Source organism: Lynx canadensis, chromosome B1 (assembly GCF_007474595.2).
Source record: "Lynx canadensis isolate LIC74 chromosome B1, mLynCan4.pri.v2, whole genome shotgun sequence".
NCBI classification, from domain to species: domain Eukaryota; kingdom Metazoa; phylum Chordata; class Mammalia; order Carnivora; family Felidae; genus Lynx; species Lynx canadensis.
The window spans coordinates 194,600,832-194,614,920 of record NC_044306.2 but is presented as its reverse complement, the minus strand read 5'-3'; the positions used below and the strand labels follow the sequence as shown (position 1 = coordinate 194,614,920).

The window sequence follows — 14,089 nt, the reverse complement described above, 5'->3', positions numbered from 1 at the left end:
CTTAAATATGGAGAACAAACAGAGAGTTACTGAAGGGGTTGTGGGAGGGGGGCTGGGCTATATGGGTATATGGATAAGGGGCATTAAGGAATCTACTCCTGAAAACATTGTTGCACTACATGCTAACTAACTTGGATGTAAATTTTTTAAAAAATTAATTTAAAAAAAAGAATTGTCAGATCACTAGGTTATATACCCACCTGCAGCTAATATAGCATTGTATGTTAATTAAAGTTCAGTAATACATTTTTTAAAGTTTATTTATCTTAAGGGAGAGAGAGGGGCACCTGGGTGGCTCAGTCGGTTGAGTGTCCGACTTCAGATCAGGTCATGATCTCACAGCCCATGAGTTCGAGCCCCACGTGGGGCTCTGTGCTGACAGCTCAGAGCCTGGAGCCTGCTTCGGATTCTGTGTCTCCTTGTCTCTCTGCCCCTAACCCACTCACATTTTGTCTCTGTCTCTCTCAAAAATAAATAAACATTAAAAAAAAAAAATTAAGAGAGAGAGAGAGAGCATGTGTGAATGGGGGAGGGGCAGGGAGTGAGGGAGAGAGAGAGAATCCCAAGCAGGCTCTGGGCGGACAGCACATTAGCGGGGCTCGATCTGACAACCCTGGGATCATGACCTGAGCAGAAATCAAGAGTTGGACACGTAACCAACTGAGCCACCCCCAATAATACATTTTTTAAAAAACATAGCCGTGGATGTAATCGCTATTCTGAATTCATTGCTGCCCTGCATTACACAACAGAAAAATTTTTGAACACTTGAATGTAAGTCAATTATATTTCCTGTCATGTTTTTCCGTTAACATTCCACTTTCAGACACACACACACAAGCACCCATTTTGCTCAGAGCAGTGTTTGTGAAGCAGAGGTGACTTTGGCACCCCAGGGACATGTGGCCGTGTCTGGAGACATTTTAATTCTATCAAGCGGGGAGCTGGTGGCACCTCTAACGGGAGGAGGCCAGGGATTCTGGGGAACATCCCACACTGTACGGGACAGCTCACCACAGTGAGGAATTGCCAGCAATGCCGAGGTTGGCACCCTGACTTAGGAAAATACAAAATCAAACTTAATGATACAGAAAGCTGCTTACAAACACCAAACCCAGGGTGCCCACTTTCTGATTTTTTGAAAATAGCATTGCACCCGAGCATTAAGTAGAACTGATGCTACCTGGAAAGAGCAGGGTGAAAAGTGTGGAAAGATTGTGGGTGTTTTTTTGGCTTGGTCAGATGGAATCCATTTTTCCTTACTAAAAAAAAAAGGGGGGGGGGCCTGGGTGGCTCAGTCAGTTGAGCGTCCAGCTTCAGCTCAGGTCATGATCTCACGGTTTGTGAGTTCGAGCCCTGCATCCGGCTCTGTGCTAACAGCTCAGAGCCTGGAGCCTGTTTCAGATTCTGTGTCTCCCTCTCTCTCTGCTCCTCCCCCACTTGTGCTCTGTCTCTCTCTCTCAAAAATAAATAAAACATTAAAACAAATTAAAAAAAAAAAAAAACGTTGAGGGACACCTGGGTGGCTCAGTCAGTTAAGTGCCTGACTGTTGATTTTGGCTCAAGTCATGATCTCACGGTTCATGAGTTCGAGCCCCACATCAGGCTCCACTCTGACGGTGCAGAGTCTAGTTGGAATTCTCTATCTCCCTCCCTCCCTGCCCCTCCCTCTTTTGTGGGCATGCATGTGAGTGCTCTCTCTGCAAATAAACAAATTTTTTTAAAAAGTTGATAATTACATTCTGAAACAGTAGTCCCGGGTAGCAAAGCCTCTATTTCCCCTAGAGTTCATAATTGCCTCCGTCCTACAGACTCAACACCAAGAGTCCCCATTTACTTCCTGTCCTGACGTTAAACAGGAATGTGTTTCCAGAGACCGGGAATAAGGACGCTTCTGCTGTCATCCACAGAAATGCCCTTTCTACAATAACTGCATGTTTTATGGGTCATTACGAAACAGGGTGGCCGGCACAGGGCACACCCACAAGGAATAAAAACCAAAACAGAAAAGCTTAGAAGCAACTCTTGTGGTCCTTCCATAATAACCTATTTGATGAATTATGAAAGTCTTACAGGGATGTTTTTGTAAAGCCATTGGAGCCACATAATATAGAAACTTTCCCTTAACTGTGCCAGCAAATCACACACTTACTTAACTGCACTGAGTGTTGGAGCATTTGGAATTCTGAAGAAGTGGAAAGTAAGAGAGTCACAAGGTCAGAGACACAGGTTGAATCAAATATTAAACTAAATACTGCAGTCATGTCACTTTCTGAAGTGTTTTACTGTCGTAAATGGTATTTTCTGACTACTTATCCTTTCTACTCCCTCAACTTGGAGTAATATCAGGACTTCGTTAATTCGTGATTTTTTAAAAACATTTTAGCCTTAATGTATTTCACTTTTCACCTCCTTGCCTTTGGGGATATAGATGATTTCATTACAAATATGGAATATGCCATAAAATTCCTATAAATCCCCAGCAACTTATTGTCTCCTTTGAAAAACATTAAAGTATCTTGAAGAGACAGATCTTACCAGTTTAAGTAAGAAATTCTTATGTCATAAACTTTACTAAAATCAGTTGACCAGCGAGATTTAACAAGATGCTTGAGAAGTGTAATTATGTTTGTGAAAGAGCTTTGTAAACCATAAAGTATTATAAAAATGCAGGTGCTCATTGTCAATCGTATGCCCAGAGGAAGAAGAATAAATACTCATTGAGCTCATAAGTAGGGAATAGACTTTTCATCCATGTCAGCTAAACTTCAGCACCGCCTTTCTAGGGAGCCTTAAATAACATCTTTGTTTTACAATGAAAGCAAAAAGCAGGGAAGGCCACGCTCTAGGTCAGGAAGCTACTGTCAATGTCAGGATTCAGACCCAGATCTGTTGGAACACAACGCTACCCTGTCCTGTCCACCACACTGCCCTCTGCAGGTTGCGAGAGGAGTGACAGTCAGGTGTGGAGTAAATTAAGACTGAGAAAATCTGAGAGCCATGGTACACCCAGGTCTACCAGCTGTTCAGAGACGAAAACCATTTCATTCCATGGATTTATCATGTAATGCTTTGTTTCTGGGGGCTCCTGGCTGGCTCCGTCGGTGAAGCATGCAACTCTTGATCTCGAGGTCCTGAGTTTGAACCCCACATTGGGCAAAGAGTTTACTTAATAATAATAATAATAACAATAACAATAATAAGGGCGCCTGGATGGCTCAATCGGTTAAGCGTCCGACTTTAGCTTGGTCATGATCTCATGGTTCATGAGTTTGGGCCCTGCATCAGGCTCTGTGCTGACAGCTCAGAGCCTGTAGCCTGCTTTGGATTCTGTGTCTCCCTCTCTCTCTCTGCCCCTCTCCCACTCATGCTCTGTCTCTCTCTGTCTCTCAAAAATAAATGAAATGTTAAAATAATAATAATAATAATGCCTTACTTCTATTTAGAGTTAGCATGCTCCCTTCTAAATACATTAACTCCCAAATGGAAGGTACTGGACATTCCAAGAGAAATCAGGCAAGACCCCTATCCTCAGGAATCTCCACATCCAGTAAGACATATAATGCATAAACAAGGAATTTCGATAGAGTGGATAAGTGTTTCTGTAGGCAAAACACAGGGTAGGGCGGCGGCACATAAGTGGGTGTCAGTGGGCCAGTGGCCACTCCCCGCATGTCTGACTTGGTGCCCAGTACACGTGGGCACCTTACAGAGAGTTAAAGCACCCGCACTGAAGTGAGCGGGGCATACCTTTCTTGCAGAGACAGCCAACCTCTTGAGAGTTCCGAGCAACCAAGAATTCTGAGACAGGAATAGTTCAGTCTTGTGATCACAGTTGCACACGCTGAGGTGATGCTTTAAGCTCTGATTATAGACATTGTCTTTATGATACTTCATTTTGTGTTTGATTTTTTCATTCAGATTTAAGATTTTTTTTAATATTTATTCATATTTGAGAGAGAGAGAGAGAGAGAGAGGGAGAGAGAGAGAGAGAAACAGAGTACAAGTGGGGAAGGGTATGAGAGACAGGGAGAACACCAAAGCAGGCCCAGTCTCTGAGCTGTCAGCACAGAGCCTGACGCGGGACTCGAACCCACAGACCACGAGATCATGACCTGAGCCAAAGTCGGATGCTCACCCGACTAAGCCACCCAGGCATCCCCTCATTCAGATTTTAAATACTCTTTCAATCATTGTTTCTCACCAATTTGTCTAAACTTTACTATATATAATATATATTATATATTATATATATATTATATATATAATATATATACATATATATATACATATATGTATGTATGTATATACATGTATATACATATACATATATATAATATATATTAATATGTATAATATAAACTTTAATACATTTTCTGGTTCATGGTTTTGGTTGTAAAAGAATTCTTAATTATTTGATCACCTTTCTGACTGTCCCTGGCCCATAAGGAAAATATAGCAAAACAAGGTATGAGTTTTGCAGTGAAACAGTTGTGGATTCAAATTCCAGCTTTTTGAATTACTACATGAGTGGCTAGGGGAGTTTCTCCTCTTGGAGCTTCAAATCCATCATCCAGAATTGTTGGGTCTGTTAGCTTGCTTAATCTTCACCACAAACCGTCCTTCATAGGAATGTGCTAAAGATTGAAGAAAATACCAGGTCCAAAGTCCATACTGGGCTTCGTACAAACAGATGTCTCAAAGTTTTGGCAAAGAACAAAAAGTTTCTAAAAGGAAAGAAAATCTAACATTTTCTCAAGCTGAAACTTTATTCTAGTGAGTCCATAATTTAATAGGTCAACCAAGGTCTCCTGTGCAAGAAAAAACAATCTGTAATATTGAGCTCTGTAATATTACAAATCCACAGGCTCTTATGCAAGGTTGAGACAAGCAATAAATGGCACCCCTTTTCCCATTAGACCTCTAAACCAATAAAAATACAGAGAAAAAGTGGTTTTTTTGAAACGTATAAAAAGAGAGAAGGGTCATCTATAAGTTAATAGAGCCTTGAGGGACTTATCAATCAGTTGCACTGTATAGAATATATTTTGATCCTGATTCAAACGAAGTTTTACAGTAATTTTTGGAAACTCTGAAGGAAATTTGAAACTTACTAATATTTGACATTACTAAGAAACTATTGTGATAATAGTATTATAACTATGCTTTTTAATATCATTATCTTTTAGAGACACATATTGAAATATTTACAGATGAAATGATGTCTGGGTTCCAAATATTGGTGGAGACAGAAGGGATGAGAGTATAGATGAAACCAGATTAGTCAGTCATAAGCTAATGGTATTTGAAGTCAGGTGATGGTTTAGGTTCATGGTATATTATTCCTTTGGGTTTTATGTTTGACATTTTCCATAAAAGATTTTTTTTTATTTTTTTATGTTTATTTATTTTTGAGAGAGACAGACAGAATGTGATCAGGGGAGGGGGAGAGAGAGAGGGAGACACAGGACCCAAAGCAGGCTCCAGGCTCTGAGCTATCAGCACAGAGCCCAATGCAGGGCTCAAATGCGAAATCATGACCTGAGCCGAAGTCGGACACCCAAGCGACTGACCCACCCAGGCGACCCTATAAAAGATATTTTTAAAAGAAACCAAAACATCATCTTTTTACTAATAAAGATGAATTTGGAGAATGTGGCTTACTCATGGGCTTCCTGCTTGCCCTGAATTAGGTGAACTTGGCCACTCCACACAGGTAAGTTCTGACTATCACAGGTCTCTTAGGGCACCCAGCCTGCTAGAAGAGCTCACAGCAGGGACGCCTGGGTGGCTCAGATGGTTACGCTTCCAACTTTGGCTCAGGTCATGATCTCACGGTGTGTGAGTTCAAGCCCTGAATCAGGCTGTCTGTTAGCACAGAGCCAGCTTCAGATCTTCTGTCTCCCTCTCTCTCTCTCTGCCCCTCCCTTGCTTTCTCCTCTCTCTCTCTCTCTCTCTCTCTCTCTCAAAAGTAAATAAACATTTTTTTTATTTTAATGAAAAAAAAAAAAAAGAATAGCTCACAGTGGTATTAAGTCTGGGGTCCTGAGTTCAGTTCTTATGTAGTATTTGTCTTTGTCCTTGCCCCAGTAGACCCTCCAAGCTCAGTCAGCCATGTGGCAAATGCAAGCTGGTGGATACCAGGGAGATGGGGCCAGGATGGCAGCCTGGCACAAAATCATCCTCATCTTCATCCTCGGAAAGAATTCGTATCATACGTCTTGTAAGGAGAGGGGGTGAGTGGAGGGGGTCCAGAGGGTCCGTAGTGTCATCTTTGTGCATTCCATCGGCAAGTGGGAAGTCTACTGCACAAGTCTATTGTGATAGCGGGACTCTATTGCACAAGAAGAATATGAAGATCTAATTAGTAAAAGTGAAAGGAATGGAATCGGCATTTTAGAGAAACGTGTACCAGCCACAGGGACCTCTTGGAAGGAAAGAATAAAACAGGAAAGAAGCCAGCAGAACTGTGGGTATCTTGTCATCTTCTTCCACAAAAGAGAAATGACCCAAGGATACAAGAGAAATTTGATCCAATGGCACAAAGGCTCCTCTTGAAGCTGCATTGTACATTCATAATCAGTGGTTGCCTTGACACTGGATTCTTCGTCTCATAGTGATGGCATTACAATGAGACACGCCACAGTAACTAGAGCCACCGTTGGTCTAATTTGCTCCTGCTTGGGAGAAGGTCTGAGAAGGAGCTGGTACGGTTTCAGCAGCTAACAAATAAAATGAGCTCTTGAAGGGAAGAATCTGAAAGATGTACTAAATAGTAGATTTGAACCTGATACTCTAGAGTACATCTAGGTATGATACTTCTCCTGTTGACCTTGAAGTTGGTGTAAATAATAAATCATCTGGTGGCATGTCCGCTTTATCTCACCCAATCCACCTGATGGCATCACTTTCTGAAATAACATAAGCCAGGAAAAGGAAGGAGCCCATCCCCCCAGATAACCTGAGTATCAGTTTGAAATGGAAACAATTATGGTAGACTGCTACTTTGATTAACCCCTCTCTCTACCCCCCTCTCTCTCTCTCTCTACTTTCTTGTCTGGAAAGTAGGCCAGACAAGAGGACAGGATGTCAACAACTTGGCCACAAATACAGTGCAATTTAGTCTCCGTGGTAACCAGAACACAACTCAGCTTTTCCACTCAGAAATGGGTGTTCTGGGTTAGAACAGTGATTAACATAGATAAATGGACTAAACTCTGGGAGTGAGCACACTCTTACTATTTTTGTCTGTTTCTCTTCCTCGACTTCAGGTATACGAAACAGTTGGACACAGTGGCACCACTTTGCTGGCAGAAGTGTTTCTGCCTATTCCTGAAACGACCATTGTCACTGGAAGGGCTCCCATTGAAGAAGTGGAGTTTAGCAGTAACCAGCATGTGACCCTGGACCACGAGGGTGTTGGAAGTGGTATGGAAAGCTCATTATCCTCAGTGGCTCACGGTTTTACTGTCAGATTTGAACATAACTTTTTTTTTTCGTTTTCAAACAACCAGGTAATTATAAAACTGCTTTCAGAAATTCAAATTAAAATGATGATATACAATTTTTTGCAGTCATTTTTTATACCGTTGGTGGTCAATAAATTCATAAAACTATGCAAGTATAAAGGAGTTCGACAATGTGAATCAGGACCTTTAAAATGCCTTTGATACCTTAATTTCTTCTTCTAGGAATCTTTTCTTAGAAAATAATTTGAAATGAGGACAAAGTTTTGCGTATATAAGATATATATCCGGGTATTATTTATAAGGCTTAAAAGGTTTTAAAAACTTAAATATTATAATAGGGAGATTATTAGTTAATATTCTCTCTATTATCCCCTATAATTGTAATTACATATACAATGGACCTTCTCACTCTGTCTACCATGTTTCTTAACCTCTCTAGTGTATTTGCTTATCCTTTTCTTTCACTGCTGTATTCTGTGACACTTCTTTAAATCTGTCTTCCAAGTCATGAATGCACTCTTTGGCTGTGTCTAATCATTGAAACTCATCACTGAGTTTTTCATTGTAATTATTGGATTGTTCACCTCCAGAAATTCTATTTTGTTCTTTTCCAATCTGTCTGGTCAGTTCTGATAATGTTTGTCCTTTCCTCAGACTCTCAACCATTTCATTGTTTTATTCCTTCATTACTTCATTTATTTTTAAAAACATATTACAAATACTTTTTTAACGTTCTGTAGCTGATCATTTCAGTACCGATCTGCTTATTGGTCTGATTCTGTTGCTTCTTATTCATGGTGGCTTGTTTCTTTGTGTCTCGTGATTTTTTATTGTGAGCACATATTTGGAAATTTATCTGCAAGAATTCTTTGGGACTCAAATCCAATCATCAACCTAAAAGTCTGGAGACCTAGGGGTGTCTGGGTGGCTCAGCTGGTTAAGCGTCTGACTTCAGCTCAGGTCATAAACTCAGTTTGTGAGTTCAAGTCCAGCGTCAGGCTCTGTGCTGACAGCTCAGAGCCTGCAGACTGCTGCGGATTCTGTGTCTCCCTCTCTCTCTGCACCTTCCCAGCTCATGCTCTGTCTTTCTGTCTCACTCTCCAGAATAAATAAACATTAAAAAAAAAATTTAAATAAAATAAAAGTCTGGGACCTAGGCTTTAGTTCCCATTCTCACACTGATAAGCTCTGTGACCCTAGTAATTATGTAATCTCTTTAAATATCTTCTTCATTCATAAAATGAATCTAAGGATACCCCCTTTAATGTCTTATGGGGTTATTTTGAAGATTAAAGTGGATGTTCAATATAGAGGAAAGATCTCTGAAAAAAACACAAAGGTGCTATTACAGTGTAATAGTGGTATTATTTTGTGCTAATAATATTAACTGTAAGTCCAGGGCATGAAGGCACTATTTTTTTTTAATGTTTATTTATTTATTGTTGAGAAAGAGAGGGAGCACAAGTGAAGGAGGGGCAGAGAGAGAGAGAGAGATAGAGAGAGAGAGAGAATCTGAAGCAGGCTCCAGGCTCTGAGCGGTCAGCACAGAGCCTGATGTGGGGTTCAAACCCACGAACTGTGAGATCATGACCTGAGCCAAAGTTGGATGCTCAACTGACTGAGCCACCCAGGCACCCCTAAGTCACTATTTTTAGTGCTTGAAAATCTTTTCTTCTTTTATTTGATTAAACAAATTGCCCCGAGGATTTTTATCATTAATTTCCAATGGGTAGAAGCCAAATCGGTAAGTGAGGCTTACTGTTGCCGCAGTAGCTTAGGAATAGCTAACGTTTGTTGAGTGGTCCAAGCACTAAGTGATCTGCATGTAAGACCCCACTTAACACAAGGCTCCTTATTCGGGTGCACTCCCTCCCTAGGGCACTTGACTTGTTCCTTCTGCCACAAATGTTCTTTCCCAAGAAATCGTCTCACTTCCTTACTTTCTTCTAGCGTTTACTCAAAAGTCCCCTCTTGTGGAGCCCCTCCTTACCACCCCATGTAAAAGTTCAGCCCTTTCCCACCCACCCCCAAATACACATTGTCTGTATACACTCCCTAATTTATGGTCTCTTCACACTTCTCACTCTCTAACAAACCATACATTCCTCCCATTTCTCTTATTTACTGCCTGTCTCCCCTGCTGGAATAGTAACTCCTTGAGAACAGGGATTCTCATCAGTTTTGTGTCTTTACTGCCATCTGCGGCGCCTAGAATAGTCCCTGGAGCCAAGCAGAAGCTCAAATTAGTATCCACTGGATGAGTGAATAAATGGATGTCTTCACAGGGATCTTTTTTAGGAGGTATTATTGTTATCCCTATTTTATGTATAAAGAAACTAAGGCTCCGAGAAGTTAGGTCATCTGTTTGTGGTCACACAGCTGTTAAGAGGCAGAACCAGAATATGCACCCAATGGTCCCACTCCAAAGTGCCTCATTCATTGTCACCTCTACACCCTGCTGTCAGAGAGAGAACCAAGAGGCCTATTCTGCGCATCATTACCTGAAGAATTTCAGTGCCGCTGCTGTGAATTATGTGTTCTGTCCTGCCAGCCCTATCCTCTCTGTTCCGTTCGTCTACTGTCTGCTTTCTCACCAAGACTGGGCTCACTCCCTTTTTCTAAACAGCGTCTGTGTAATCTGGTGTCTCCCTAGGAATGCCCTTCTCGTTTGAAGCTGATGGTAGCAATCAACTGATTCTCATGACCTCGGGGAAAGTGTCCAACAGCGTGGCATGGGCCATTGGAGAAAACGGGATCCCTTTGATTCCTCCACTGTCACAGCAGAACATCGGATTTAGAAGGTGATGTGTGTCTATAATAAATTGATGAGTAATGTCTTTGCATTAATGATATCCGGGGGGCGGGCGGGAAGCTTGCAATATCACATTCTTTCTCTTTTTTCTCATGTGCTAGTAATTTCATGGTTTTTTATGGTACTTGAGGTAAAGATTAAAATATTAATAGCCTAATAAATATTAGATGTTTAGCAGTGCCAGAAACAGCAAAAAGCATTTTGCCTTGTTTAATCTCTCCGGTAACTCTGTGAAGTATTCTTTTCTTCATTCTTCATTCTTCATTCTTCAAGTATTCTCTTTCTTCATTTTATAGACGGGGGGAAATGCAGAGCCTATGATTGCGTATAGGTGGTCCTCAGTGTGAATGATGATTGTTATAGAACCTTCTGGTTATATAAAGGTCCCTATTGTCAGTTCTTTCCCTTGATTGCTAGATCCTTAGGCACTGTGTACCTCACCTACTTACCCCTAGGCAGACCCCACCTCCTTGTGGTTGGTCCCTGTCCAGGCAGCCTGGACTATGGGGGCCAGGTGGCCTGGGTTCGAGTCTGGCTTCTGTCCTGCCCCAACAGATGGGTCTTGAGTTCATCTTTAACCATTCTGGGCCTCCATTGCCTCCACCATAAAATACAAGGACTTGGGGCACCTGGGTGGCTCAGTTGGTTGAGTATGAGACTTGGACTCATGATCTCGAGGTTTGTGAGTTCAAGCCCTGCATCGGGCTCTCTGCTCTCAGTGTGGAGCCCACTTTCAGATCTTCCGACCCCCTCTCTCTCTGCCCCTCACCTGCTGTGCTCCCGCTCTCAAAAATAATAAGCAGTTAAAAATAAAAATAATAATAAATAAAAGGACTTATCCTGATCATCAAGAAGACAGTTTGTAAGTCACAGACTGTCATTTTCGACATGAGGGGAAACAGAGCGGGCCAGGCTCTGCTCCCTTTCTGCCTTCTCTGTCCCGATTCCGATGTCCCTGTGATGAGAACAAGGAACATCTGGTCAGCACCTCCTCAGTCAGGAGATGGGCGGTCACGTCCAGTGGAGGCCTCGAGCTTCGGCATTCTGTCCTCATTCCACTGAGTTCCACACCCGGGACAAAAGCTCCCACTCTCAGGAGAGGAGGTAAAACACAATGTGAGTGGCAAGAGACACAGCTCCATTAACAAAGCCCTGACGCAAAGGTGCTGAGAGCGCTGGCCTCCTGGGAATTCAGTCGTGTCCCAATCCGTTGTGCGTCCGTTTTTTCCTCTTGTATTCTGGCCTCAGCTACGAGGGGTCCCCAGGTGAGTGGGAAGTGAGGCTCTCAGGGCACCCTGAACCGAATGCACAGGCTCCTTCTCACTGGCCCAGATCCAGGGACTCGGGACACTTCTACGCCCTGGGCAGGGTTGTAGGGATACTTCTTTTTCTTTTTTTGTTTTTTTTTTTAATTTTTTTTTCAACGTTTTTTATTTATTTTGGGGACAGAGAGAGACAGAGCATGAACGGGGGAGGGGCAGAGAGAGAGGGAGACACAGAATCGGAAACAGGCTCCAGGCTCCGAGCCATCAGCCCAGAGCCTGACGCGGGGCTCGAACTCACGGACCTGAGAACTCACGGACGGCGAGATCGTGACCTGGCTGAAGTCGGACGCTTAACCGACTGCGCCACCCAGGCGCCCCTTTCTTTTTTTGGTTTTATTGAGATATAACTGACACATGGCATGAGTTTAAGGTGTACCATGTAATGATTTGATAAGTGGATATATTGTGAAATAATCACAGTAAGTCTACCTTACATCGATCACCACACGTAGCTGCAAGTTGTGCTTTCCTTGCCGTGAGAACTTTTAAGATCTGCTCTCTTAGCAGTCTGTAAATGTGCAGCGAAGTACTGTTAACTGTGCATCAGATCTCTGGAACGTCTTTATCGTATAACGAGAACTCTGGACTTTTTGACCGCCTTTGGCCACCGCCTCTCCCGCCCCACCTCTGGCCTCCACCAGCCCGTTCTCTGTTTCTACAAGTTTTGTTTCGGTTTTGGGTTTTGGTTTTGAAATTTTTTTTTTTTCAACGTTTATTTATTTTCGGGACAGAGAGAGACAGAGCATGAACAGGGGAGGGGCAGAGAGAGAGGGAGACACAGAATCGGAAACAGGCTCCAGGCTCTGAGCCATCAGCCCAGAGCCCGACGCGGGGCTGGAACTCGCGGACCGCGAGATAGTGACCTGGCTGAAGTCGGACGCTTAACCGACTGCGCCACCCAGGCGCCCCTGGGTTTTGGTTTTGATTCCAGATAGGAGTGAGATCCCACCTTATCTGCCTCACTCTGTCTGACTTATCTCACCCAGCACAACGCCCTCGAGCTCCGTCCATGTCGTTGCAAATGGCCGGATTCCTCCTTTTTTATGGTGAGGGACATACCACGTTTTCTCTATCCACTCACCCACTGAGGGGCACTTCAGTTGTTTTCCTGTCTTGGCTCTCGTAAATCATGTTGTAATAATCATGGGGGTGCCGACACCCCTTTAGGACAGCGATTTTGTGCCCTTCAGGTGTATGCTCAGAAGCGGAATTGCTGAATCATGTGACAGTTCTGCTTCTAATTTCTTGCGGAGCCTCCGGACTGTTTTCCAGTGTTCGCACCAATTTACATTCCCACCAACGGTGCACGGGGGTTCCCTTTTCTCCACATCCCCGCCAACACTTACTAGTTCTTGTGTTCTTTATTTTAGCCATTCTAACAGGTGCGAGGTGGTATCTCACTGTGGTTTTGATTTGCATTTCCCTGATGACAAGTGAGGTTGAGCATCTTTTCACGTGTCTATTGGCCATCTGGATGTCCTCTTTGGAGAAGCGTCTATTGTGGTCCTCTGCCCGTGTTTTAATTAGATTATTTGGGTTATTGCTACTGAGTTATGAGTTCCATATATACTTGAAACATTAATCCCTTATCAGATGTGTGGTGTGCAAGTATTTTCTTCTACCATTCACTCTTCTCTACTGTCCCTGAAACGTGTATTTTTTAATGTTTATTTATTTTTTTGAGACAGAGACAGAGTGAGCAGGGGGAGGGGAAGAGAGAGAGAATCCCAAGCAGGCTCCACACTGTCAGCACAGAGCCCGATGTGGGGCTTCAACTCTTGAGTCATGAGATCGTGACCTGACCCAAAATCAAGAGTCAGACACTTAACCGACCGAGCCACCCAGGCACCCCCCCAAAACATATTTAATAGCAGTCATCGAGCAAAGAAAAACGGCAAAACTCCTTCCTTATGATCAGATTTTCTCCCTTAGACATAACAGCCTCCTTAGGCAGTGCCGTCCCTGGGATTTTGCAGGCCTGAGGCACAGTGCTCTGTGAAAAAGCCCATCTCACGGCATTAACTTCTTTTCCAGTGTTTTGAAGAGAGCAGATGCCATCTCATCCATCGGCACATCGGGACTGACAGACTTGAAAAAGTTGGCCAAGTGGGCAGCAGAGTCCAAGCTCGACCCGAATGACCCCAACAATGCCCCTTTGATGCAGCTAATCTCGGTAACGTGGCACCATCGTGCGCACACTGCCTTTCTCCACTTGCTGTGCCAATAATAGACACGGCTCGACCCTTTACACGCATCTTCTTTCGCACTGTGTTCTCCAGTGCGATAGTGTTTAAGAACACGAGTGCCGGGTTGAATGACAGGTTTAAAGGCCGGCTTTGCCCCTGCCTGGCTGTGTGATCAGGGCGAGCACTCATGATTCTAAGCACTGTGACACCCTCGCAGTGTGGCCATGACGACGTGCAACGCCTCATCTCAGCAGTTAGCGGGGCACACAATCGGTGTGCAACAAATATTAGCTGTTG

The 14,089-nt window shown here is 43.2% G+C and overlaps 1 protein-coding gene across 1 annotated transcript in view; it reads left to right on the top strand.

The window, feature by feature from the left end:
- The window catches only part of CC2D2A (coiled-coil and C2 domain containing 2A), a 139,214-nt gene that overhangs the window by 89,859 nt on the left and 35,266 nt on the right, over positions 1–14,089 (top strand). The window contains exons 18-20 of the mRNA XM_032593081.1: positions 7,272–7,428; positions 10,123–10,270; positions 13,641–13,779. Coding sequence (XP_032448972.1) covers positions 7,272–7,428; positions 10,123–10,270; positions 13,641–13,779 — 444 coding nt within the window. The remainder of the gene's footprint in view (positions 1–7,271; positions 7,429–10,122; positions 10,271–13,640; positions 13,780–14,089) is intronic.